Genomic DNA, 23,763 nt, shown 5'->3' with positions numbered 1-23,763 from the left:
AACACCCTCCTGCAGCAAACACATCCATTTCTGTTAACCAAACATGCTGCTGGGAGTCTAACACAGAATTGGAATACATTATCTTAATTCTTTCCTTTAATCAAGTTCCAAAAATCCTTGGAGGAAACGATTTTTAACAGTTCTGAACCCAGGGAATCACACTGCTTGCTGAGAGGTAATCAAACACACAGGAAGGCTCCAGGTATTTGCACAGCTTTGGGCTCACACGGGGAAGATGAATGCTCCAGGTGCAGCCACAGGGCTGCAGAAGGCAAAGCCAAGCTATAGCTGCTCTACCTGTGGTGGTAGGACAGCATATGATTTACACAGGCTTTCAACAGGTGAGGAGAATATGATCATGCACAGGGTTTGTCCGCTACTAACACATGCAAACATCTGCCGGTGCAGAGGCGCTGCCAGGCTCTCCGACGACTCCAGAGCGTGTTGGTGCAACACTTGGATAACAGCTGGCACAAGCGAGGGGCAGGTAAGCACAAGCAACCCTCAGCATGCTACTCTGCAGCTGGGAAGTCAGCCTGCCACATACTGACACTCTCTGTAAAGCCCGTGGCTTTGCTGAGACCACATTTTATGCTGTTTCCGTATTTCTGCGATTATTCTTATTCTTTAGCATGCAAAGGAAAACAAAGCCACGTTTTCCTCAACAATTGCTGTTCCCGCCTTGCTGCGTGTCACAGCCCTGTGGGGTGACCTGGGTAGCACTGACCTTGGAGGTGGCTGCAGTGGCATTACTCTCCTTACCACTCCCTGGGGCGCTCTCCTCGGTTGCTGCCGCTGCTGGGGCTTCTGCCTTCTTTGCGCTTGTTTCCAGAGAAACAGGAGGCCCTACTTTTCCCACCCCACTCTCCGGGGCTGAGCTCGGACTGCTTGATGGCCGCGACTGAGCCTTATACCAGCTAGGGTAAAACAAGGGATCGATGGATTCTGCTGTGGCCGGCACTTGAGTGTCAGACTCTGGGGTCTGTTGAGAACCACTTGGTGTCACAACCTCATCCTTTATCAGGACAGATAAAGAAAAGAACAAGCAGAGTGCATCATGTTACCTTCCCGCCGTGGCCATGTTGCTCTGCATGCCCTGTTTGTTATATCCCACTGCAAGGAATAGATTTGTCCTGGTATATGGTCTGAAAGAATTACAATCAAAATGCGAAGCAAAAGCAACGAACATTTGAAAAGCACAGATATGGGAGACAAAGTAAGCTACCCAAAGAATAAGAGCATAGAAGTAGCTGGGAAGGGGATTCTGACTGAGAACAGAGTGACCAAGTGCCCAATTCAGTCCTAAAGATATAAGAAATTCTGCATAGGAACCTCATAAACCACCACCAGCCAAGAATGACAGGTGTAGCTACCTTTGAATGGCTTGTTGGATTTTGGGTTAAAAACGACAAGTTTTGCCAATGAGTCTGTTGGTACAAGCAGTCAGAATAAGGGGAATACAAAGACACTGGAGAGAAACATTTGTCCCCCAGCCTTGCTATCAGCACTATAAGCCAAGCACCATTGCTGTCCCAGGAAGAGAAGCAGACAGCTGAACTGCACCTCTCTACCTGCATCAAGCTCTCAGGGGTCACCTGCATGGTACCTGCTATCACCACAGCACTTCTGCTTTGCCTTTCTTATACCAGAAGGCAAAAGCTGAAATACAGGCATCCCACACACCACAACACCCACATGCCATGTCTTATTCCATATCTGACCACCTCCTAATGCCATTTTGCAATTGCTACAGCAGCATGCTGTAACTTTCCCATTTTAGCCTTAGAAGTGAGAGACTCAGTGTTAGTGAGCAGAATTGCTTATGTCTAATTCTTGTTTGCATAAAAGACCTACATCAGTTGGGTGACATAAGTTTAGTTAGTCAAAGTGCAAATCCTCAAAAGACAAACTTTGGTTAAATACATAAAGCCTGATTTAAGAGCATCTTCACACAACAGCTGCAAACTACCTATGTTTTTAAATCAAAGCAAGAATGAATTTATAGTATTTTTTTCCCCCTTCTTTTATGTGGGGAACTTGCTACAGTCAAAGATTCTTTACATACTTTCTTGTTTTCACACTGGCCTCCTCAAATATATTCACAGAAGCCTTTACCCATTCAGCAAACTCACTGGCTAAATTGCATAAGAGAAGAATTTGCTAAGTTAATGGTATGTAAGGCCAGCACACAAAGCATATTTTTTTATGTAGGTCTTTTAGAATATGTGTCAGTTACAGTCTCATCCTAATGGCACTCCTCAAGAAAGAGTGCTGGCCTGTATTATTCACACCCTGAATCTCTTTGCTGCTAGCTTGTAGAAAGCCAGTTTCCTGTTTGGTGTCTGATATTCCTGCATCCACTTAGATGATATCTCTCTGATGGCCAGAATAGAAGGTGGCAAAAGCCATTCACAGAAAAGAGAAGAAATGTATGATCCAAAAACTGCTGGTGGAAAGCTCTCTAAACCCAGAGGGAATGCCAAGTTCTCTTAGGATAAATATTTTAAAACCCGTTTAATTTACAATAGTTAGCCTGAGTTAAACCACAGCAAGCAGAACATCCACTGTAATGCTCTTAACTTCCCAGCTAAATCTCTGTTATTTATATCTTATGTATCCCATATATATATATCTCAATTTATCTAGCAGCATAGTTTTTTGCCCATCAAGCAATACATATACAGTCAAGATGACAGGGCACAGTTGCATACACGTGTATAAGGGCAATAAACAATTTTGCTCTCCAGTGCATCAACTCCCTTAGCTGTGCTCTTGATGTAAGGTACCTAAAGACCATGGGGGTGCATCTTGCTCTGCCAGGACGCACTCAGCATAGCTGGCAAGGCACTGAGGCACCAGAAGCACTTACCAGACCAGCTGGGGTGGTGGCCAGTGGCACTGGAGCAGGTTCAGCTGGGGGCTCTCCAGCTGTGCTCTGCGGTTCTGGGTCCTGCCAAGATGGTTGTGATGCTATCTCAGCCCCTTCCTCCTCCACCTCTTCGTCCTCCTCCTCACCTGATGACTCTGTGTGGACTTCATCTAAGTCTTCACCATCCACTGTCTCCTCCTCTTCTTCTTCTCCATCCTCTTCTGATAGGACAATACGTAAATGGACAGGACTGAGCACCATGTGAAGATGGCTATAGTCTTTATGTAATTAAAAAGACACGTACAACTGCATGGCAAAGCTAATGATAATCTGCTGCCAGGCAGAGGATGGAGGCTGGGGAAAGGTGAGGAGTCTGCTCCAACCAGCCTGGATTGGGCACTGCCATGGAGCTGCTAGCAGGCACTTCACAGAAGGGAGGACATTGAACACACACACACACACACTCCCATGCTAAAATCTTAAGGTGGCTCTTCCCATAGGAAGGAGGAAAGAAAGCCCTGCCAATGCAGCTGTCCTCATGGGGAATGTGCAGCATGGCTCTGCACTTTCTGGGGAGAGGATACCTGGCACAAGCTGCCAAGAAAAAAGTCCCTCTTGCAATTTTAGGTAGATGTTTGTTTTAAACACCATTGAAGCCATCATAATGAAACTTTACTAGATCAGTGCTTGTCAATACATTACTGGAGGTTTGGGATACCAACCTGCCTAAAACTAGACTGCCAAACTTGGGCCAACCATCACTTTTGCATCATCTGACACCTCCTGTTGTCAGTGTTTGTGGCTTGGCTTGTTTCCAGGGGCAGCCCTCTAACAACGCATTTTCTTTTGCATAATCACACTATTCATGCTCCGGAATGTCAGATAATTTTCAGAGCCATCCTAGCACTTTGGGGAAATAAACCTAGATGGGTGCATTAACTCAAGTTCCAAACTGGCTGTGCATTTGCACAGGTTATGGTTCTGCCTGAGTAAAGGAATGTAGATCTGCAAGTTAAGTAACTTCCTCATAAAGGATGTTTCTACAGACAAATAAACGCCTGTAAGCAGAGTGCTGAATCTCTGTTTCCACATCTCCTGGCTGCAAAGGACCTCATTGACTGTAGTAGGAGTTTCAAACACAGGATTGAGCTCTGATTGCTGAAGCTCTTGCTCATGCCTTATCCCTAAGAGGTGGGTATCACATTCCCCATCACATGGTGGGAGGTTGTGCTCAGAGCACGAGGTCATGACCTTGGCAGATGCACCTGTGTGGCAGAGATGTGGCAGCTGGGACAGAACACAGGGACAAACTGGGCAAGCGGCTGTAATTAGGGATTGTCCCTACCGAGATAAATACCTTTTAGTACTAAAAATTATATTTCTTTAGTGACTTTCAAGAGTGGACAGGCCATACAATACAGGTATCTTGAAGGGAAAAAAGGACTTTAAAGACTGAGATAAAGTCTCAATTTTGTGATCCCCCCACATGAGGAGTCAATAAAGATAACGGACTTAGGAAAGTGTTGAGGCCACATAAAAGGTAAGATTAATGATGTCATCAGGTTATGTGACTTTTTGACCATGATGGATTTTGCTTTTTATTGCAATTGATACAAAATGGTTAGGTTACACTTTGGGATGGAGAAAAATATCTGATTCAAGTTTTCCTACTCAGTATCATCATGTAAATTACACACAGCTGCAATTTAAGAAAGCAATCTAGGTGAAATAAATTACTTACCTTTGTCAAAATCAATTTCTCGTATTATCTTTTCTTCTCTACTGAGGTTCACTGTGAATTGGTTCATATTTTCATACCCATCCTCTATTTTTTCCATTTGAAATCCTTTAGATGCTTCAGTAATTCTAGAACAGAGAGATTGGTTATTTGCATTTGGATTTGCAGATACATTTATAATTTCTAATTGATTATAAAGATAAAGACTCTCATGTTTAAATACTTACTTTTGTAGCAATGTTTTGGCATTCTGTGAAAAAGAAAAAAAAGAGGAAATAACAGACTTCTTAAATGGTTCAATTTTTTTCCCCAGATTTTATGCACTGAGATAAAATTCTTACACTGGCTCCTTCTAAACACACGAATACAGATCTCATAAATGACAACAATGAGATCTATGAATGAGATCACATTATAATTAGTATAATTAGTATACAGTTGAATACACCTTTTAGTTCACTGAAGACTTTTAAATTAAAATCTGAATATGACAGGAAGTAGATACAGTTTCCAAAAAAAATGAAATGGAAATGTTTTTGCCTTCTTTTTCTGTGTGTGTGTTTGTGGTGAAAAGCAATTGTTCTCTTATCATCTTTAGTCACAGTAACTTATATATATATACACAAAACCTTTAATATAGAGGAATTGTAAACTTGCAGGGCAGAAATTCTACATCAATGACTTCAGTGGACAGGCTGCTAATGTTTTCCTGATCAGCTCTCCTAAGCTTATAGTAGGAAAATAGAAGGAAAAAAACAAGTGAAGATGAAAATGTGACATAGAACACAAATGTTTAATTCTTGGAAATTTAGTCACTCCGTTAATATGCAAATGCAGCCTATAACTCACAGAAGTTCATATATACATATATAATAGTGGTGGGACAATGAAGCTATGTTAGAAAATGTTAAAATTCCTGTTTCTTCTTTGGAGACCAGAAATTCGTACACAGGATAGTATAATGTAGTGTCAATAGCAAAATACTCACGCTCTCGGTTCGGATACTACTCACAAGAAGACTAATTATTTCTCTGTGCTGAGGCAAGTGTTTAAAAAATGAGTTTGTATAAATGTTCACTCAAATATGACTAAACTGTAAATGTGCCTAAAATTGATAAATCCTTACATAGTATTTTGATAAACCATCATTCTTGTTCTATCTCTGTTTACAGACTTTGTACCTGCAAAAACACGGCCATTTCTGGTTCTTCCATGAACTGGATTCCTGATTCAACCAGCTTTGACACAGCTTCCAAATGATCGGCATACTTCTTCATCAGGGAGCGGACATGTTCCAGTTTCTCCTCTTGGGTTCTAGTGATTATTTGTGTCATCTCATTTTTTCTTTCTTCCAGTACAGAATAGAGATAATCAAATTTTTCACACAGCTGCTCTTTCTGTCGTCTGCAGCTTTCCTGTGAATCATTTGGTTTATGTTAAACATGTTATGTTCTTAAAAGAGTTTCTATTTTTATAGTTACTTGGAAGCATTTTCATCAAAGAAATCCCTCTTTCTGAACAGTGCAAAGCATTTTGAATGACCCTGGAGACTTTTATAATTTTCAAAGTCCAAGCTTTTGGAACAAAAGTTTTAAAACTGTTCTCAAACTCTGAGTTTCAAGCCACTAAAACAGGTTATTGTATGACTTGTCAGTCTGCTAGAACATTGTGAAATGTATTTATGATGTCTGTAGTAATACAGCAAAGTTTGCAGGAAAAGTAAAAAGCCCCACCATATTAGCAGCTGAATTCATTTGCACAAACAGAATGTTTTTTAAAGGAGTGATCATCTCAAATCAGCTCTTAAGAATTTTCTTTTTCTACCAGGGAATCTGGAACTATTCTGGCTGGGCTTGATTTTCACATATACCAACTTAGAACCTATTTTGAGAATAGTGTCCATTGTATTCCATTTTCTGTGCACTGAATGAAGTAGAGGTACCACAAAGAAAATGATGTGTGACAGAACACAAAGACAAGAAGGAGGAATCAGGTTCCAAACCTGCCTTCAGGCACTGATTTTCACATCATTTTTTGAGATGTGAATTAATTTTTTTGGAAATGTGATACTTCTATTGTCCTTTCAGCCAGACTACGTAGCATATTTCATTGAGTAAAGAGGATGGGTTTGATGACTGCTTCATTGAGTGCTCTCTAAAAAGAACACACTGCACTTGCAAGGGAGGATTTGTGGGGAGGAAATTGGAGACAGGTTATCTATAATGTCTGAGGTCTACCAAAGGGCATAACCTTATTGTGGTTACGCCTGTTTCTGGAGGGTGGTGATTATTTAAATCTCTTTCCTAGTAACTGAGGCTGAATCAATTCCTCATCTTCATCCCTTAAGGCATAATGGTGAGATCCTGGCAGTACAGGATTAATAACAAGCCCATGGTACTTCTGGATGTGATAAGGCTGATTATTCACAGCACTTGGCCACAGAGAATCCCACTTCTTCTTGACTTTCAGCCAAAGCTCTTTCCTACAAGTGCTGACAGTCTGCTCTGTGTCCTTCAAAGGAGAAAGCCATCTGAAGACGGACATCTGGCCAAAAAATCACTCTCTGCATTGAGGGGTAAGGAGTGAATACAGATCTTATTGCATTAGCCCAAGTATCCACCTCTGCTTCCCAATGATGAGACCTAGGCTAAATAGGCACTCCTAACTTAGAATTCCTTGTGGAGGGGCAGGCTTGTCCTGCCCTGCTGAAGGTCCTTGACACCTTCCAGAAATTCCTGATTAGTGAAATTACATGTGGGGATAAGGAAGCTTTCAAAACAAGTGAGTCATGGTTCCTGGGTGTCGTTCTATTGTTCAGAGCTCAAATAATCTTCTTCTCCTCTTTAACTTCTCTCCTAGCTTTCTTCCAGTGGTTCCTACACTTCTGCTTGCTTCAGTCTCCTCTTCAGTTCAGTCTACAATGACCTCCTCTGAAATGTCACTCAGATCACTTGCTAACAACCTTAATTTCAAGGCAGGTGTGTGCTATCTTTGCCATCTGACACTGGACGAGTGTTGGAAGAAGAGCAAGAGAGTGATAGCAGGGTGCACTGAGAGATCCTTCCCTGCCTCTAAGCTTTAATATGTAATAGTTCCTGCCAGTAGATATTACAGAGTTCTGAACCTCAAGAGTGAGAGTGCAAAACAGGTTCTTAACTGAAAATGCTGAAATATTTCTGAAATATTCTCTTTCTGTATAAAATGTTCCCCTGTAAGGTCTCTGCCTGATGGACTTACACTAATCAGATTTTGAGTGGTTAACATATATATGAATTTATATTCTAAAAAGTTCTCAGCCTTTTTGTTTTTTGGAGCATGGCTACAGCAAAAAGAAAGGAGGCCTTGCCACTCAGCATGAGTTGCATTGCTTGTTCTGAAGTATCTGTATTGACTGGTCTCTGCTATTAGCATTTGAAAGAAACACTGTCATTTTTCTTTCATGATTTAACTCATATAGTTTGCAGGGATAAACTGTACTTAATGATTTATTATTGTTTTCCAGTATTTAGCATTTTATATTCCCTTTTTAAAAAAAAAAATTCAGTAGAAGATGTGAATGTGGCCTCCCTTTCGATCAGCTAAAAGCTGTAAAAGTATCAATAATTTTTTTGTTTGTTTTTTTTCTGGTTTTTAGGGTTGGATAGGAGCAATTACAAAATATAGAAGGGAAGGCTACTGCTTATTCCATCAAAAGGGAAAATGATAATGTATTTTCTGCTAAAGCAGAACCTTGTTCTCTGCAAAGTGTTAAACAGTGAGAAAAGACAATCCTGGATTATGTTATTTCCATGTGTGCACATTTCTCAGCTCCAGCTGTACCTTTTCATCTTCAAGGACAAACTGATGCCAATTCAGACAAAGCTAGGAAATATGATTTGCTCGAAATACAAGATGTAAGGGCCAAGATAAGCTCCAGGATCTATTTTCTGCAGTTTTTTACCTTAAAGGTGAAAAGCCTGTTGAAACATCTGAAGGTAAAAAGGCTGCACTTTTTTGGGGATTCGAATTTAAAGGTTAGACTTTAAACTGAGTGGATGACTTTCAGGAAGCTAGTTTCAGAAACTGTTGTATTTATTAAGGTATTTTTAGCACAGCTTTTTCTCCCTACTTCAGACTAGGTGTTTGAAGCTTTGCTTCTGATTCAGCCAGTTCAACTTAAGTGGGTATAAGCTTTTACTTTTGTAACATTCAAATTTCTGCAGTTAACCTACTTGAAAGGTTTGTTTCTGTCTGCAAAGTCCTGGCAGCAGCCAATTTCATCCTTGTAACATGAAGGCTTCCTGCCTACAAAGTTCTGACTGCCACTAACATGCTCTCTCATTTACTTGGGCTAAGGGTTTTATGTTCTTTGAACCAAACTTGGACATTTTCTGTTCCTCCTTGCTCTGAGCAAATAGGAGCCTTGGGCAATTGTGTACGTAGGTTGTGGAATCAATTTTTCTTTCCAATTAGAATCCATACATCTTGGATTACCTTCTTTTTCTCTGTCTTTTCTCTTTTCCAGCTCTGAAGGGTCAATATAATTCTAATTGGGCTGAGAGGGATGTGATTCCTTCACTAGGTGCTTCATCAAACTCTGATCATAAAATCAATTCATATGAGCTCTGTGATGCTCAAATTGGTCAGAGCTGATATTTATATTGGCTTTGCTGGTGCAAACCTCTTGGAGAAAATGAATTCTTTTGCTATCGAATGACACAAAACTAATTTCAGCTCTGTCACAGCAAGACCTTTAAAAAAAAAAAAAAAAAAAGAACCCAAAGTATTCCTTCCCATGAACAACAAAACAAGACTCCTTAAAGGAAAATTTATTCTGCACAGAAAGCAAAGGAAGGAAATACAGAGGATACCTGGGAAAATACAGACATATTTGGGAGTCATGCTGTGGTTGAACCTTAGGCTCAGTTCACAGGACCAGTCAGGCTTTGGACTAATACTGGTCTTTGACAGCTCTTGAACCTGATCTTAGATGTTAAAAGAGCCAGGAGCGGATAATGTTTTGTTGGATCTGCTTTTGCCTTCAGCAATATTAGGATACTGAGCACTGAGTGTTGCTCCTCAAGCACATGGCCAATGTCAGAGGCAGAGTGCAAAGCAGGACCTATCCTTTAGTTGAGTCAGTACAGCTGATGCTGTGCAAAGCCACAGGTGTTGGTTTAGAGAAATGATGTGGGAATGCAGCTGGGTAAAGTGGGTTCTGTTAAAGAATTATCAGCAATGTAAAAGGTGCTACTTCATGCTGAAATAACTGCATGTAAAGGTGTGGTACCTACCTCAACAGTCTTGCAGGTCTCTTCCAGCTGTGTGACTATCCCTTGCACTCTGTCATTGCTCCCCACCAGGACTGCAATGCCATCGCTCAGCTCGGACTAGGCAGTAAGGGGAGAGCAAACAGGAAGGTGTTAGATACTGTCCCACTTCAGGGTGGCACTCTAACAGTGGGGAGCAGGAGATGAGTGAGCTGTACCAGAGTATTAGCTCTTCTTTCCACCAGAACTGAGGAAAATTAGAGCTTCACCTGCCTACCAGTTACCCACTAGTACTTTGACATATGTTTCCTCTCCCAAACACTATGAAATCCTTGACACGTTGAAATTTTTCATGGAGAAGAAACTGTGGTTTGGAAAAGATGAACCACTTTGTTCTAGGAGGCTCTTCTAGATGCTTTTGTCTGAAGCTCTGTATTTCAACAGCTCCAAAATAAGGGTCTTTTTAATAATAAGGGGTCATTTTAAGAGTCGTTCGGATGTGGTGTTGGTGGATATGATTTAGGGGAGAACTTTGCAGAGCAGGGATGATGGCTAGACTTGGTGATTCCAAGGGTCTTTTCCAACCTGAATACTTCTACGATTCTAAAATATTCCCTTTGAGTTTGTTGAGAGAAAAAAACTTTGTGTCTTGAGGGGCTGTTTTTTTTAGTGCCAGAGTCTAGCCACACCCCTGTGGCATTTTGCTGAGGACTGTAGAACTAAGCCTTGGTGATGAGAAGTGGTGGCCCATGGACATGGAGGGACCAGGGAGGTACAGAGCCCCTCGCATGAGAAAGTGGGGCTGGGGCTGTGGTGAGAGGGGAAGGGGTTAAAGGAGGAGACAGTGGAGACTGAGCCACTGGCACAAGGGAAGTGAGTGGAAGAAGGAAATCGCCTGAGTGTGGAGTGGAGGTGACTGAGAGGTACCCTTAGGAGAGAAGAAACAGAGAAGCTAGTCCCTAGGGAACATGGAAAGGGTGCTGGGGAAGGCAAGGGGCCCATGTCCATGGCCTGCACAGCTTTGTAAGGGATCCTTTGAAGCATGAATCCTGCAGACTTCATGGACATTAACAGACCCTTTCCATAGGCAGTCTGGGATGGAAAACATGGCTTGTAAATCTCCATGCAAAGAGAGTAATGGGGCAGGGATTCAGTCCATCTAACTCCTCCCCCTTCTCCCCCCCTTTTGATTGAAAAGGATGTTTGTAACTACTTTCCTAAAGCAACTTCTCATTTGTAGTTTCCACACACAAGCATCTGTGTGACAAAGTTGGAGGCTAGGATTGCAACTTAGCCTGTCTGATTGCTTGCCTCACTGGGGCCCTCCAGAAAAATGAGCTGTTTATCTCAGGAGGATAATCCAGTGAGTCAGGCTTTAAATTAATACTGTATTAAAAATAAACAAGTCTTCTACTGGTGACAGCAAGGGCAGAGGATGTTAGGCACATCCTGTGCTGCCAACTGTTGAATATTCCTACATTCACTTGCAGGAGGAGGTTTTTCACTTAACTTTTCTTAAAAATGGGATGCTTAAAGGCAAAAGTGCCTGATAGGTAACTGTTTGATTTGTAATGATCTAATCTCTTTCCAGTTCACGTGTTGGAAATCCCACTTGTTTTTCTGATCTAAAAGCACTGGAAAAAAACAACAAAACATTAGACACCTGGATAGAGAGATCCTCAGCTTCACATCAAATTGCTGTCTAAAATGTTTACTTGCTATACTAGCAAAAATTGGGACACTGTAATATCTTTCTGTGTGATCTCTCATAAATGTATTTTCCTGTGTTTCCAAAAAGTTCTCACAGATTTGTGTGAGCCTCACTCACACACAGGAATGGCAAAGGCACCATTAGGAAATGGTGCAGTAAGCCAGCAGGAATACTTTCCTGTTGATGGTCCTGTGAGTTGCTGGGGGGACTACGAGATACAAAAAGATCTTTACCTTCTGCCGCTGGTAAACATTTGTGAGAGGAGCGACTTGACAGTCCTTGTGGGCACCAAAGACTTTGCACAAGGAGCAAGTGGGCATTTCACAATTCAAACAATAGATGTTAATTCTCTCATCTTCGTGCTCTTCGCACATTGGCTGGTCACACTTCCTTTCCGGTCTGCAAAAGAATACAAGTTTAGAACAAACGTGGTACTCATGAGTTTCCGATGACAACAGTTAGGGAAGCAGCATGAAATAGATTACATTGATACAGCAGTGTCCAAAGCTGACCTAAATACACAGTGTAGACTTAAACCTGCCACACAGGATGACTAAACAGACAGTGGTACATCTTAATGTTCTGACACAATAGGGTGCGATGACAATATAGCAACATGAATCCGTGTGGGGATTCCTGCTGAGAGTGTGAGTGAACCCTTGCTCATATCTAAAAATGTAAATAACCTCACTAAGACTGGTATCAGAGTACTCATGTACTTTCATTAGCATGTTATCTAACATCTGTCTGAAAAACGAAACTTACGTAATTTCTTTTAGGTTCATCATGTAAATTGTTGGGCACTTGGCCTTAATGCAGCAAAGATCTTCAGCAGGGGACTAGTTTGAAGCAAGAGTTGCAGGTACTGATGGACCTTTATGCCCTTAACTCTGAGTCTCTGCTGATGAGCTTTGTGAGGCCCAGGTCAGGACTGTCAATATCAAAGAGGGCTGAGTCCTCACAGCCTTTACACTAGGCCAGCAACCAAAATAAGATGTCACACAGATTAATTTTAGCAGGGTGGCACATGTCTAGCTTGTACAGTGTCAAACTTTTTAACAGCAGGTATCTCAATTGTTCCTGTCACCAAGAGCCTGGGTTACACAAGAGGCATTCCTCGCCTGTGCTAAGCCAGGAACTGTCACCAGACTATAGCTCAGTCCTGATCTTCTCTTCAACACAATGGTTTAGCCATGTACACACAAGCCAATCCCTGCTATTTTCAGAACTACTTTAGTCGTAGCTTCATTTAAATGAGGCACTTAACTGACGTGCCCAGTGTCAGTGAAAGCTCTGGTCTAGTCTGTGTGGGCAGGCTGATGCTTTTCTGAGCTCACACTTCAGGCTTAGCACCCTGAGCACATCTCCAGCAAGGACATGAGTGGGTGGGGATGTGGTACCAGAGGACGGGGTCAGTAGACTGATGGAAGGAGTGTGCCTGGGGATTCAAGCCTCCAAATGTTGCCACTACTACTGTGGCAACATTAAATATTTCCAAAACAAGCCATTATCCCCTCCTGCTACCATTTGGAAGAACTGTGACTTACCTATAGCAAGTGGAGCAATGGCACCATAGAAACACATCTCTTTGTCATTAGACAGAAAATATTTTACAAACCTACAGATTCTAATGGAACAACATGGAAACATTTTTTATAAAGCCATTCTAGGGAGCTCTGAAGCCAGGAGGCAAGCAGTCATTCTCTTCAAATTTCAAAATGAAAAATAATTCCATGAAAAAATAATTATTTTAGACCATATTACAGTAGAGTTTTCCCATACAATTTGGTAGAATTGACATGGCCTTTATTTTTTAATGACAAAGTACAGGATTTGCCTTCTGATGGCAATGGAATATGATCAATTAGATGATTTTTTAAAAAGATAAAGCAACAAAGAAAATGTCTCATGCATTCATATTTTTTAATTTCAAGAGAAATTTAAAGGGTTCATAAGGAAAATCTGTAATCTGCAATATAACGTGATACACCAGAGTAAAACAAGACGGACACGTCTGAAGAAAGCCTGCACAGTTTGGATCAGACTTCCAGTGCATGTTTACATCAGGCACTGAGTGTGTCTAATCCAGCATCATTTAAATGCTAGTCAAAAGAGTTGCATCTCCACTCTAAAAATGCTTTGCATTGTTTTCAGATGACTACAAACAGTCCCTCACATGTTCATGTTACAATGCATTGGTGGGAGGGCCAACACATGTGAGGACAGTAGCAGATGATGAATTTCAAAGTGATTAATTCAGCCTGAAGTAGCTTGTCTTCCTGCAAATATTTACAAGACCAGAACCAGAAACTATTAGAATGTTGTTTGACACTGGAATGGTGCCACTTGCATGAAAGACACATTGCACAGGGCAAAAAGGTGATGGTGTCAAGGGAGTTCAGCCAGAAGTAGCCAGCCTTCAAAGGTGCCGCCAAGAGCTGGAAGAAACCTGGCAGAACTCCCTGAACTAGTGGGGCTGTGAAGACAATGATAGAAGACTAGAAGTAAACACATCTGCAGTCTCCTTCTTCCCATGCAAAGGGAGAGATACTTAGCACAACATTCTCTGACTTCAGAGGGCATTCTCTAGGTCTCTGTGTAGGAAAGGCCAAAAAAACCCAGACAAACCCCTCTAAGTTTAAAATGGTAGCTGCTCCTGAAACGGGAGATTAAAGAGTAGCCAATAGGAAAATGACAGCATGGATTTACTAGAAGAAAACCTTAACCACAGATGTGCTTGTGACCAAAGAAGCTGCAGGTAGCTGAACTGGCCTAATAGTTTTGTGCTCTCATTCTTTGGCTCTTCTTTTTGAGATGCTAAGCCTGTGTTTGACTGCTAGAGGCTTTTTCTTTTTCATTAAAATTGGGTTTGGACCTTAATGTGTGGAGTGTTGTGCATGGTTTATGGAGAGGAGGATTCTTATCACTGACTGGTAAGGCCACACCTGCAGTAGTGGCTTCAGTTCTGGCCTCCCCTGTACATGAGAGATGTGGATATTCCAGAGAGAGCCCAGCAAAGCGCCCTGAATATGATGAAGGGGCTGGAGCATCTCTCCTGTGAGGAAAGGCTGAGAGATCTGGGACTTTCAGCCTGTGTAAGGCAAGGTTCAGGGAGATCTTAACAATGACCTTGATCTTATCAGTACCCTCATGTATCTAAATACCTGAATGGAAGGTGTCATGAGAACAGAGCAAGGCTCTTTTCAGTGGTCCCCAGTGACAGAACCAGAGACAACAGGCACAAACCAAAACACAGGAGATTCATTCTGAATGTCAGGGAACACTTGTCTATTGTGAGCACGGCTGAGCCCAGGGAGGTTGCGGTGCCTCCTTTCCCAGGGATGTTGTGGGGTCTCCTTTCTTGGAGATACTCAAAAGCCATCTGAACATGGTCTTGGGCAATCAGCTCTGGCTGCTTCTTGAGCCGGGGAGTTGGACCAGATGAACTACAGAGGTCTCATCAAATCTCAGCCATATTGTGATTCTGTGATTTGGTGAGGAAATGCAAAGTTGCTGAGCACATAAAGGAGCACTCTTTAGGTAAGGACACAGTAAGACCTTCAGAAATCGGCTGCTTAGTTAGAAAGCATGTTTTCCTTTGGAATTTTACAAATCCAAAAAGGTGTCTACTGAAATCCTGAATCCAACTTTGATAATGTTTTCACTGAAGACCCTAAGATAGCTGTAGCCCTTCATGTACCCTCACATCACTTAGTGTCTGCACCTGGTCAGTGGATGGAGCGAATCTGCATGACTGATCGGTAAGACACTGGCCGTATGGCTGGGCCCAGAGAGTGGTGGTGAATGGAGTCAAATCCAGCTGGCAGCCAGTCACAAGTGGGGTTCCTCAGGGCTCAGGATTGGGACCATCAACGATCTTGATGAGGAGACAGAATGCATCCTCAGTAAGTTTGCAGAGGACACCAAGTTGGGAGGGAGTGTTGATCAGCCCTAGGGTAGGGAGGCTCTACAGAGAGACTTGGGCAGACTAGATTGATGGGCTGAGGTCAACTGTATGAAGTTCAACATGGCCAAGTGCCAGGTCCTGCACTTGGGCCACAACAACCCCAGGCAATGCTACAGGTTTGAAGAGTGGCTGGAAAGCTGCCCAGCAGAAGGGGACCTGGGGGCTCTGAATGATAGGTGGCTGAATATGAGCCAGCAGTGTGCCCAGGTGGCCAAGGAGGCCAGTGGCATCCTGGCCTGTATTAGAAATAGTGTGGCAAGCAGGACCAGAGAGGTGATTATCCCTCTGTACTTAGCATTGGTGAGGCCACAGCTTGAGTACTGTGTCCAATTTTGGGCACCTCAAACAAGAAAGAGATTGAGGTGTGCGAGCGTGTCTAAAGAAAGGCAATGAAGCTGGTGAAGGGCCTTGAGAACAAGTCTTATGAGGAGCAACTGAGGGAACTGGGGCTGTTTAGTCTGAAGAAAAGGAGTCTGACGGGAGACCTCATGGCCTTCTACAACTACCTGAAAGGAGGTTGTAAAGAGGTAGGCAAGAAATGGCCTCAAGCTGCGCCAGGAGAGGTTTAGACTAGACATTAGGAAGAACTTTTTCATGGAAAGGTTTGTCAGGCACTGGAACAGGCTTCCCAGGGAGGTAGTTGAGTCACCATCCCTGGATGTGTTTAAAAGTCATGTAGATGTGGTGTCTGGGGATATGGCTTAGTGCTGGACTTGGTAGAGTAGGGTTAATGGTTGGACTCAATTATCTTAAAGGTCTTTTCCAACCCAAGTAACTCTGATTCTGTGATTCCGTGACTGTATGAGGCACAGTCAGATCATTAGTGAAGTGGTTAAACCTTAAAATATCAGTTTGGGGCATACATCACTAATGACTGGGCTCCACCTGACTTTGTGCTGCTCACCATGAATTTTTGGGTCTGGCAGTTCAGCCAGTTTTCATTCCATTTCACTGTCCACTGTCCACTCTAGACCTTATTTCATCAGCTTATCAATAAAGGTGTTACAAGCGACTGTGCTGAAAGTCCGGATAAACAACATCTACTGGTCTCCTCTCATTTACTGAGTTAGTCATCTCACTATAACAGGCTATCAGGTTGGCCAGGATGATTTGCCCTTCACATGACTTTCTTGTCCTTTATATGTTTGAAAATTACCTCCAGGAGGATTTGCTCAAACAACTTCCTAGGGACCAGTGTGAGGATGCCCAACCTGTAGCTCCCGAGATTCTCTCCTTGTATTTCTTGAAGACTGGAGTAACGTGCTTTCTTCCAGTCCAGTCCTCAGGAACCTATCCCAATTACCATGACCCTTCAAAGATTATTGAGAGTGGCGTTGAGATTACATCAGCCAGTTCCCTTGCCATTTATGGGTGCTTCCCATCAGGATGTCTAGATTTTTTAACTATTCCCTGTGAATGTTGACAAAAATCAGAATACTGTTTATCGTGTGTTTTGTGTGTGATTGGCTACATCCTGGGAACCAAAGGTCTGTGTATGTGCAAAGGAGCAGGTGTGAGTTCTGTTTACATTCTCTGTACCCTGATTGTTTATTCTCAGTTCCCACTGTAAAAGTATATAAGGGAGAATTTTTCTCATAATAAACGATTCCATTGCTTCTCACCCTGGAGTCTGTGTCTTAACTGCCCCAGCACTGTGCATTTGCAGCCTAGAAAGCCAACTGCATCCTGGGCTGCATCAGAAGAAATGTAGCCAGCAGGTCAAGGGAGGTAATTCTACCCCTCTACTCCACCCTGGTGAGATCCCACCTGGAGTACTATGTCCAGTTCTGGAGCCCCCAACACAAGGAAGACATGGCGCTCTTGGAGCAAGTCCAGAGGAGGGCTATGAAGATGATCAAAGGGCTGGAGCACCTCTGCTATGAAGACAGGCTGAGAGAGTTGGGGTTGTTCAGCCTGAAAAAGAGAAGGCTCCAGGAAGACCTTATGGTGGTCTTCCAGTACCTGAAGGGACCTACAGGAAAGCTGGGAAGGAATTTTTTGCCAGGGTGTGTAGTGATAGGATGAGGGGTAATGGCTTATGCTGGAGGAAGGTAGATTCAGGTTAGACATTAGGAAGAAATTCTTCACTATGAGGATGGTAAGACACTAGCACAGGTTGCCCAGGGAAGCTGTGGATGCCCTCTCTCTGGAAGCCTTGAAGGCTTGGATTCTATGATTCTATGCTGCTATGATCTATGATTCTATGCCTGGCCCAAGAAGACCATTGGTTAGCCCTGGCCTTCATGTCTGTGGGGAGTTAGAGAAGATCCAGGTGATCTCTCTCCTCATCCCTTTTGCTGCACAAGGGAGTTACACAAGGGGCTATTCCTGCAGCTCCCTTGCTTGCTGACCTCATTTCCCTGGGCCAGCCTGTCTGAGATCCCCATGCATCTCTGCAGCCCATCCTGGAGAGCCACATCTTCCCTTGGGATCCTTGGCTGAGGCCTCTAAAGTGTCAGGGACAGCTGCTTGTGGTTGTGCTGCCTCCCCTGTCCCGCAGCACAGCCCCACCTCTCAGCCCAGTGCCTGGTCTCTGCTGTGAACACCCTGCTCCATCTGGACCTGGGGCTGCAGGGACAACCTCTATGAGGGTTCTCCCTGGTAGGTCCAAGGCCAAAGAGTGCTCAGCCCTCCATGATCAGACTCCAGCTGGTAACAAAGCCCAAAGCACCTTTTGATCAGGAATAGAGGCTGAGCAGAGTGAGTTAGAGTCTGCCAGAGCTTGCGAGAAGTCCCAGGCTCCTGTTGCTGTCCTTTCCTGGCCGCAGCAGGGACCCTGGTGTTCCTCTGGATAGTTCAGGTAATCAGTGGCTACAGGCTTTCAAAGACTGGATTAATATTTCAATCAACTCTCATTTCAACTGGGTTTAGTCCTTTGCTGTCCTTGTACGAGCCATGTTCTGCTTGAAGATTTCTTTCCTTGTGTTGCTAATAGATTCTAAATTGGGCAACAGGCTACGCTGCCATCAGCTGGAATTTGATGAGTAATAGGATAAAAGACCATATGATGTGATTTTTAGTAATAGGAGGGGCTGTATGTGAGTGCTCTGGCAGACCCTCTCAACCACGTAGCCCAGGTCCTGCCTCAGCTTTTATTAAAAAAACAAACCAAAACAAACACAATTCCTTAATTCAAATAGAAGCTCCCTTAAAACAATATTAAAAAAAAATAAAATTGAAATAAATCATTTTTGTATAAGAAGGAGACAAAGCTTCATCCCTGGCTGAATTCACTGCTCTCCTGAGTTTATGTGAAATGCAACTGGGAGCTGGCATCATTCTGGCACACACAGTAATGATGAGTTATACCCACAGGAGGTCTCAAGGGGGAGAGTCTCCTGTCTGGAAATCACCAGTGTTGCCTGTTTGAAGGGTTGTCTTGGGAAACAAAAAGGAGGCAAAGGTCACATCTCACCCTTCCTCTTGTGTACCTCTGCCAGATCTCAGCCTTCCATTTGGAAGAGACTGGTACAAAAGGAAGAAGTGAAGACTTGGTTTCCCTAGACTTTTTGGTTTTGGTGGGACAGCATGGGGTAAAGCCGTGGCAGATCTTGCTCACACTCCCATGGGAGCCTGAGGAATGTTAGGCAGAGGGAGATAAGCTACTGAGGCCTACAAAGGGCCAAATACTTTAGATAATGCTGCTATGCATTGCTGCTGCTGTGTAACCCTGACTGTAACTTTCATTCTAAGGACATACATGAAGGTTAAACATGCACCTTAACAGGCTATATAAATAAACCTTTTTGACAAATATCTAAGCAAATATATGCTTATATCTATATATTTTTTTCTGTTCTCCCCTTTTGTTCATCATGTGTTTTGCTCTCATGGAATTAAAAAAAATAAATCTAGTAAGTGTTTTACATTTCCATTTAAATGAATTTTTTTCCAATTGCCCATGAACTACTTGGGGAAAGGAGCTGCAGCTCTTTGTTTTTTGTTTTTTGTTTTTTTTTTTAAGTTAAATACAACTGTGAGCTGAAAAAACTCCCAAAACTAAGAAAGACATGAGGCAACACATATCCATCTTATTTGGTCAAAAGCAAAGTCCACCAACGCAGCTTAGCTGATTCATTTCCTCCAAGATTTTCCTGACTAAAATAATATTTGGGTACCAATGACACATACAAAGGTAGCAGACCTTCTGTTGGCATTGAATGTGAAGAGCAGCAGAAAGAACAATTTTAAGCCAACTTTGTGCTCTCCAATACTTTGAAGGTCCAACCTATGCCCAGAGGGAACAGTCCTCAAAGAGATTCAAATAGCCAAAAACAGTCAAAGCCACTGTTGGGCTCTGAGTCGTCCCCTCTGCTGGTGACTGACCTCCTCTGCTGGAGGAGGTTAGAAGTGCCCTTAGCCACCCGAGGCTCCAAAGGTTGTGTCCACCTGCTCTAGCAATCCATCTTCTTACTGGTGTGGAATGGGAAGACTGTCAGGGAGCAAGGCCAGGACTGTACCTTCCTTCAGGTGCACAAACTACCTTGTCACACAAAACTGAGGCTATGGATGCGCACTGGTGGCAATAGGTGGCTTCTGTGGGTGAGACCTGCTAGTTTGTCAGCCTGGCACCAGGCTTAGCTTCCTCCCTAGGAAGTCCTTAAAGGTGGCACCATACATCTGACCCATCCTAGGGCAAGAGAGATGAGAAAGCAACATTCTTCTATTACCTATGCAGGCAATTAACATTCTGGACTAATCTTACTTTTTAGGATTAACTCTGCCCTGGCATCCTAATTCTTGTGCACAGTTGCACAGCACTGCTACAAATTATTTCTGGCTATTCCTTCTCTTTTATGTAGTCCTAAATAAGACTTGATTTCATGAGTTCAAATCCCCAGCTGACAGGAATGGAGGATTTTTTATTGAGTTTTGATATAAGATTATGATGCAGCGTACCTTCCGTGTGAAATTCAGTTTTCTTCTTGTTTGAGCTGTCTGTCCCTCAGGATTTCCTAACAAGATTTGAAATTTTTTCCCTTTCTTTAGCATAAGAACACACAGGTTAAAGACAAATAAAAATCTTCTGATCTGTTTTTAAAATAAATGATGTGAACCTAGCTACTTTTCCCTTATTCATGTGAGTAGCCGTGCTGACTTCAAGGGCTTTGCTTGCATAGCTAAGTGTTGCTCATGTGAATGATTGTGGCACAATTCACTGCTGTAAGTGGAAGGAGGGAAATTCAGCATCTATTTGGATATGGTTTCCTGTGTTCAGCAAAAGCTGACTTCATTGCACAGCAAACAGATGGGTATGCCTGGCAGCATGATCTCTTTCTATGTTTTACAGAGACAAAACAACGAAATCAGCCTCGTAGTTGATGGAAAGATCAAAGGCCACCGGTCTCCTAAGCCATGTCTGCTTTTGTGGCCAACTTGCTCCCCACATTCACTCCTTACCTTGTGGACTCCTGCTTGTAGATGTCGATGATGTTCTCCACCAGCAGGTTCCTCTGCAGCCCGTAGACACCGTGCCGGTCGAGGACCACCTCGTGCCTGCAGGAGGGACAGCGAAAGCGGCCTCCCGATGCCACAGTCGTGCCTCCCCTGGTCGGCAGGTAGGGGTTGGAGGCCTGCTCTTGTCAAGCAGCACAAGGAGAGGTGAGTAAGGCCATGCAAAACCATGAAAACCTCTTTCAAAAGCACCGGGGCAAAAACATGCTTGTAGTGAACCATTTGCCAACCTGCCCAAGGAGACGGTTGGAGAGCTACCCCCAGGAAAGCTGCTGGCAGCCGCAGGGTGAGGGGCTGGCTCCTCAGCTCTCGCACATGGCCACGTTCCTGCAGCTCACAGGTGACACAGATCAGCCCTGGCCCCCAGGGACGCTCAGCCTCTGCTTTGAATCACTTCCCTCCCCATGTCCTACTGACTGTTAGAAGCAATTCTCTGAAACACGTAAAAATCTGCTTTTGCATTCATTTCAGACAGCGCCACTTGTGAAGCAGAGCTCTCTGCAGGAAGAAACCTACCTGGAAAATGTCGCTGGCACATTTCCGACAGAGGTTGTGCTGACAGGGCAGGATGACCACCGGTTTGGTGAACATCTCCAGGCAGATGGGGCAAATCAGCTGTTTCTCCAGGTTGTCCATGGTTTGCTGCTCTTTGGAGAAGGACTTGTAGCTCAGGGAGGTGCTCATCCCTAGCTTTTCCAGGGGCATACGCTCAGGATCACGGCCTCGCGGAGGGGTTTCCGGGTTAATTTCCCTTGAAATAAGTCCAAGGTTGTGCTGTGATCAGAGGCTCTCTGGGTTGCTCTGGCCAGAGGACATTGTTTAAACGAGGGGCCGAAAGGAGCCGGGGCTGTTTTTAGCAGCGCGGCGTCACAAAATGCCATCCTGCCGTGCCCATATAAGCGCGTGAGAGGAGGACAGGCTGGGACAGGTGACAGCTGGCTGGGGGCCGGGGGGTGGCTGGCGGGGCCCTGGCTCTCCTCACTCGCACATGGAGGCCTTCGCCCCTCAGGGAGGAAGAGGGCGAGCGATAAGCAAAGGCAACCCACTCCCCGTCTTATCTCTGCGTGGCGGTGGAGAGTGCAGGGCTGCACCAATCTGCCCAGCCACACGCTGCAGCCCAGTAAAAACTCTGTTCTGAGCAGCTGTGGCTGTGGGATGCAGGGTGTAATTTTGCCTGTGTGTTTCAGCAGGCTCCAGGATCTCCCCTTTACAAGCTGTGAAGCGCAGGTGGTAGCTGGAGAAGACAACAGGAGCGATGGCTGTGCTGGGTAAACAAGTGACCACCTTGAAAACCAGTTAAAAGCAACAGCCTGTCTATAACTGTGCTTAACTTTCTTCCAATATGATATATTTTTTTTTAGGGGCTGTAACATAAGAATCTCACACTATTATTCCAACCATTAACTCCACAGACTCTTAGATACACACCGAAACCCATTAATTTTCTGAGGAGAAAGAGACAGAAGAAATAGAGTGTGAAAAGCTTTCATTTGTACTGCTAGAGAATAGATGCTAATTGTATATGCTCTCTCTCTGCATAGTTTAATTCAAATATATTTTAGTTTTGGGCACTGCTCTGTTTGTATCTGTTTATTAGACACTGATATCCCTCTCAGCTTGGCACTTGTTCCAGAGTTATTTTTAAAATGACAATTTCCCAGATAATTTGTGGCATGTGATGCCTGATCTTAAGGGAAAGCCATCTGTGCTTCTACATGCCAATAATTTATCGCACAACTGTACAAGCAATAAATACCTCATCCTCAATTTTAAGCCAAAGTGCCAGTATGTACTGTAGAAAAATTACATTGCCACTGTACTGTACATGTGATCAGAGTTTTGTGTTCTTTTTTAATCAATAACTACAATACTTTCTCTGTTAAGTGTATTGTAGAAAGCTGACATGTTTATGTTACTGTAAAGGGCTTGTATCTGAAACACACTACAGAGCAGCTGAGCGAGTTCCCTACACACCCAGGGACAGATCCCGACTACAAAGCAGGGCCCTTTATCTGCATGTAACACCAGCCTGGAAACTGCACTTTGGGGAAATAGTAAACTGAAGGTTTTCATTGATTTCCACATGAAAATTGCTACTATTCTCTGCAGGCACTGGCAATGGATCACATTAAATTTAGTGTGTTATTGACTACTTTTTATTTTCAAGGCCTTGCATACTTTTAAAGCGTTTGGGTCAAATCCTGTGCCCATTTTCAGACCATGGAGCCAGAATTTCCCCTATGTAAACATATACATTTCTCAGCAGCCACATAAAAACAAGTAGATTTTTATGAAGCCTTGCATTCATGGGAAATTTGTGATAGCTTTAGTTCAGCCTGCTTGAAATCACACCTTTGGTTTGACTGCCTGGTGCAGATGAATGCACAGAGCCAAGCAGGAGAAGCTGCTCCAGTAGCTGAACCACGGACAGCTGGAGCTTTGGCAGGAGTGGTGGAGAGGCTTTCCTGGCAGCAGCAAGAAGATACTTCTCTTCTTTCCCTCCCCTCCACGGCTGGGTCAGAGGTGACTTTTGTGTCTGGAGGAATTTGAATGTCTCGTTCCTACCCTCCTAACTCTGAGTCAGCTGCCCCTTGCACATAATAAGGGGCCTTGAATTAGATGGGGAAAGCGGTTCTCGCCCAGCAAGGCATGAACTTTCACCTTCCTCCATAGCCAGAAACAGGAGAAACTCTGGGAAGAAAAGCTGAGGGTTAGAAATGTCAGTGCACAGAAACACCTGGATATAGTGATGAAGAGAAGGGGGTGTTTGCAGCG

General features: G+C 43.6%; 1 protein-coding gene across 2 annotated transcripts in view; it reads right to left on the bottom strand.

Moving 5' to 3' along the window:
- TRIM55 (tripartite motif containing 55) overlaps window positions 1–21,823 on the bottom strand; it is a 37,618-nt gene extending 15,795 nt beyond the window's left edge. For both annotated transcript variants that reach the window (XM_051611209.1, XM_051611210.1), the window contains exons 1-9: window positions 21,505–21,823; window positions 20,935–21,107; window positions 11,801–11,966; window positions 9,881–9,976; window positions 5,789–6,022; window positions 4,835–4,857; window positions 4,611–4,735; window positions 2,870–3,090; window positions 728–1,015 (exon numbers count right to left, since the gene is read on the bottom strand). In XM_051611209.1, coding sequence (XP_051467169.1) covers window positions 728–1,015; window positions 2,870–3,090; window positions 4,611–4,735; window positions 4,835–4,857; window positions 5,789–6,022; window positions 9,881–9,976; window positions 11,801–11,966; window positions 20,935–21,107; window positions 21,505–21,693 — 1,515 coding nt within the window. In that variant the 5' untranslated portion in view covers window positions 21,694–21,823. The remainder of the gene's footprint in view (window positions 1–727; window positions 1,016–2,869; window positions 3,091–4,610; window positions 4,736–4,834; window positions 4,858–5,788; window positions 6,023–9,880; window positions 9,977–11,800; window positions 11,967–20,934; window positions 21,108–21,504) is intronic.
- Window positions 21,824–23,763: the final 1,940 nt, after the last annotated feature.

Source organism: Apus apus, chromosome 2 (genome assembly GCF_020740795.1).
Source record: "Apus apus isolate bApuApu2 chromosome 2, bApuApu2.pri.cur, whole genome shotgun sequence".
NCBI classification, from domain to species: domain Eukaryota; kingdom Metazoa; phylum Chordata; class Aves; order Apodiformes; family Apodidae; genus Apus; species Apus apus.
The sequence above is the reverse complement of the archived record's forward strand: the minus strand, read 5'-3'. Positions and strand labels throughout refer to the sequence as shown.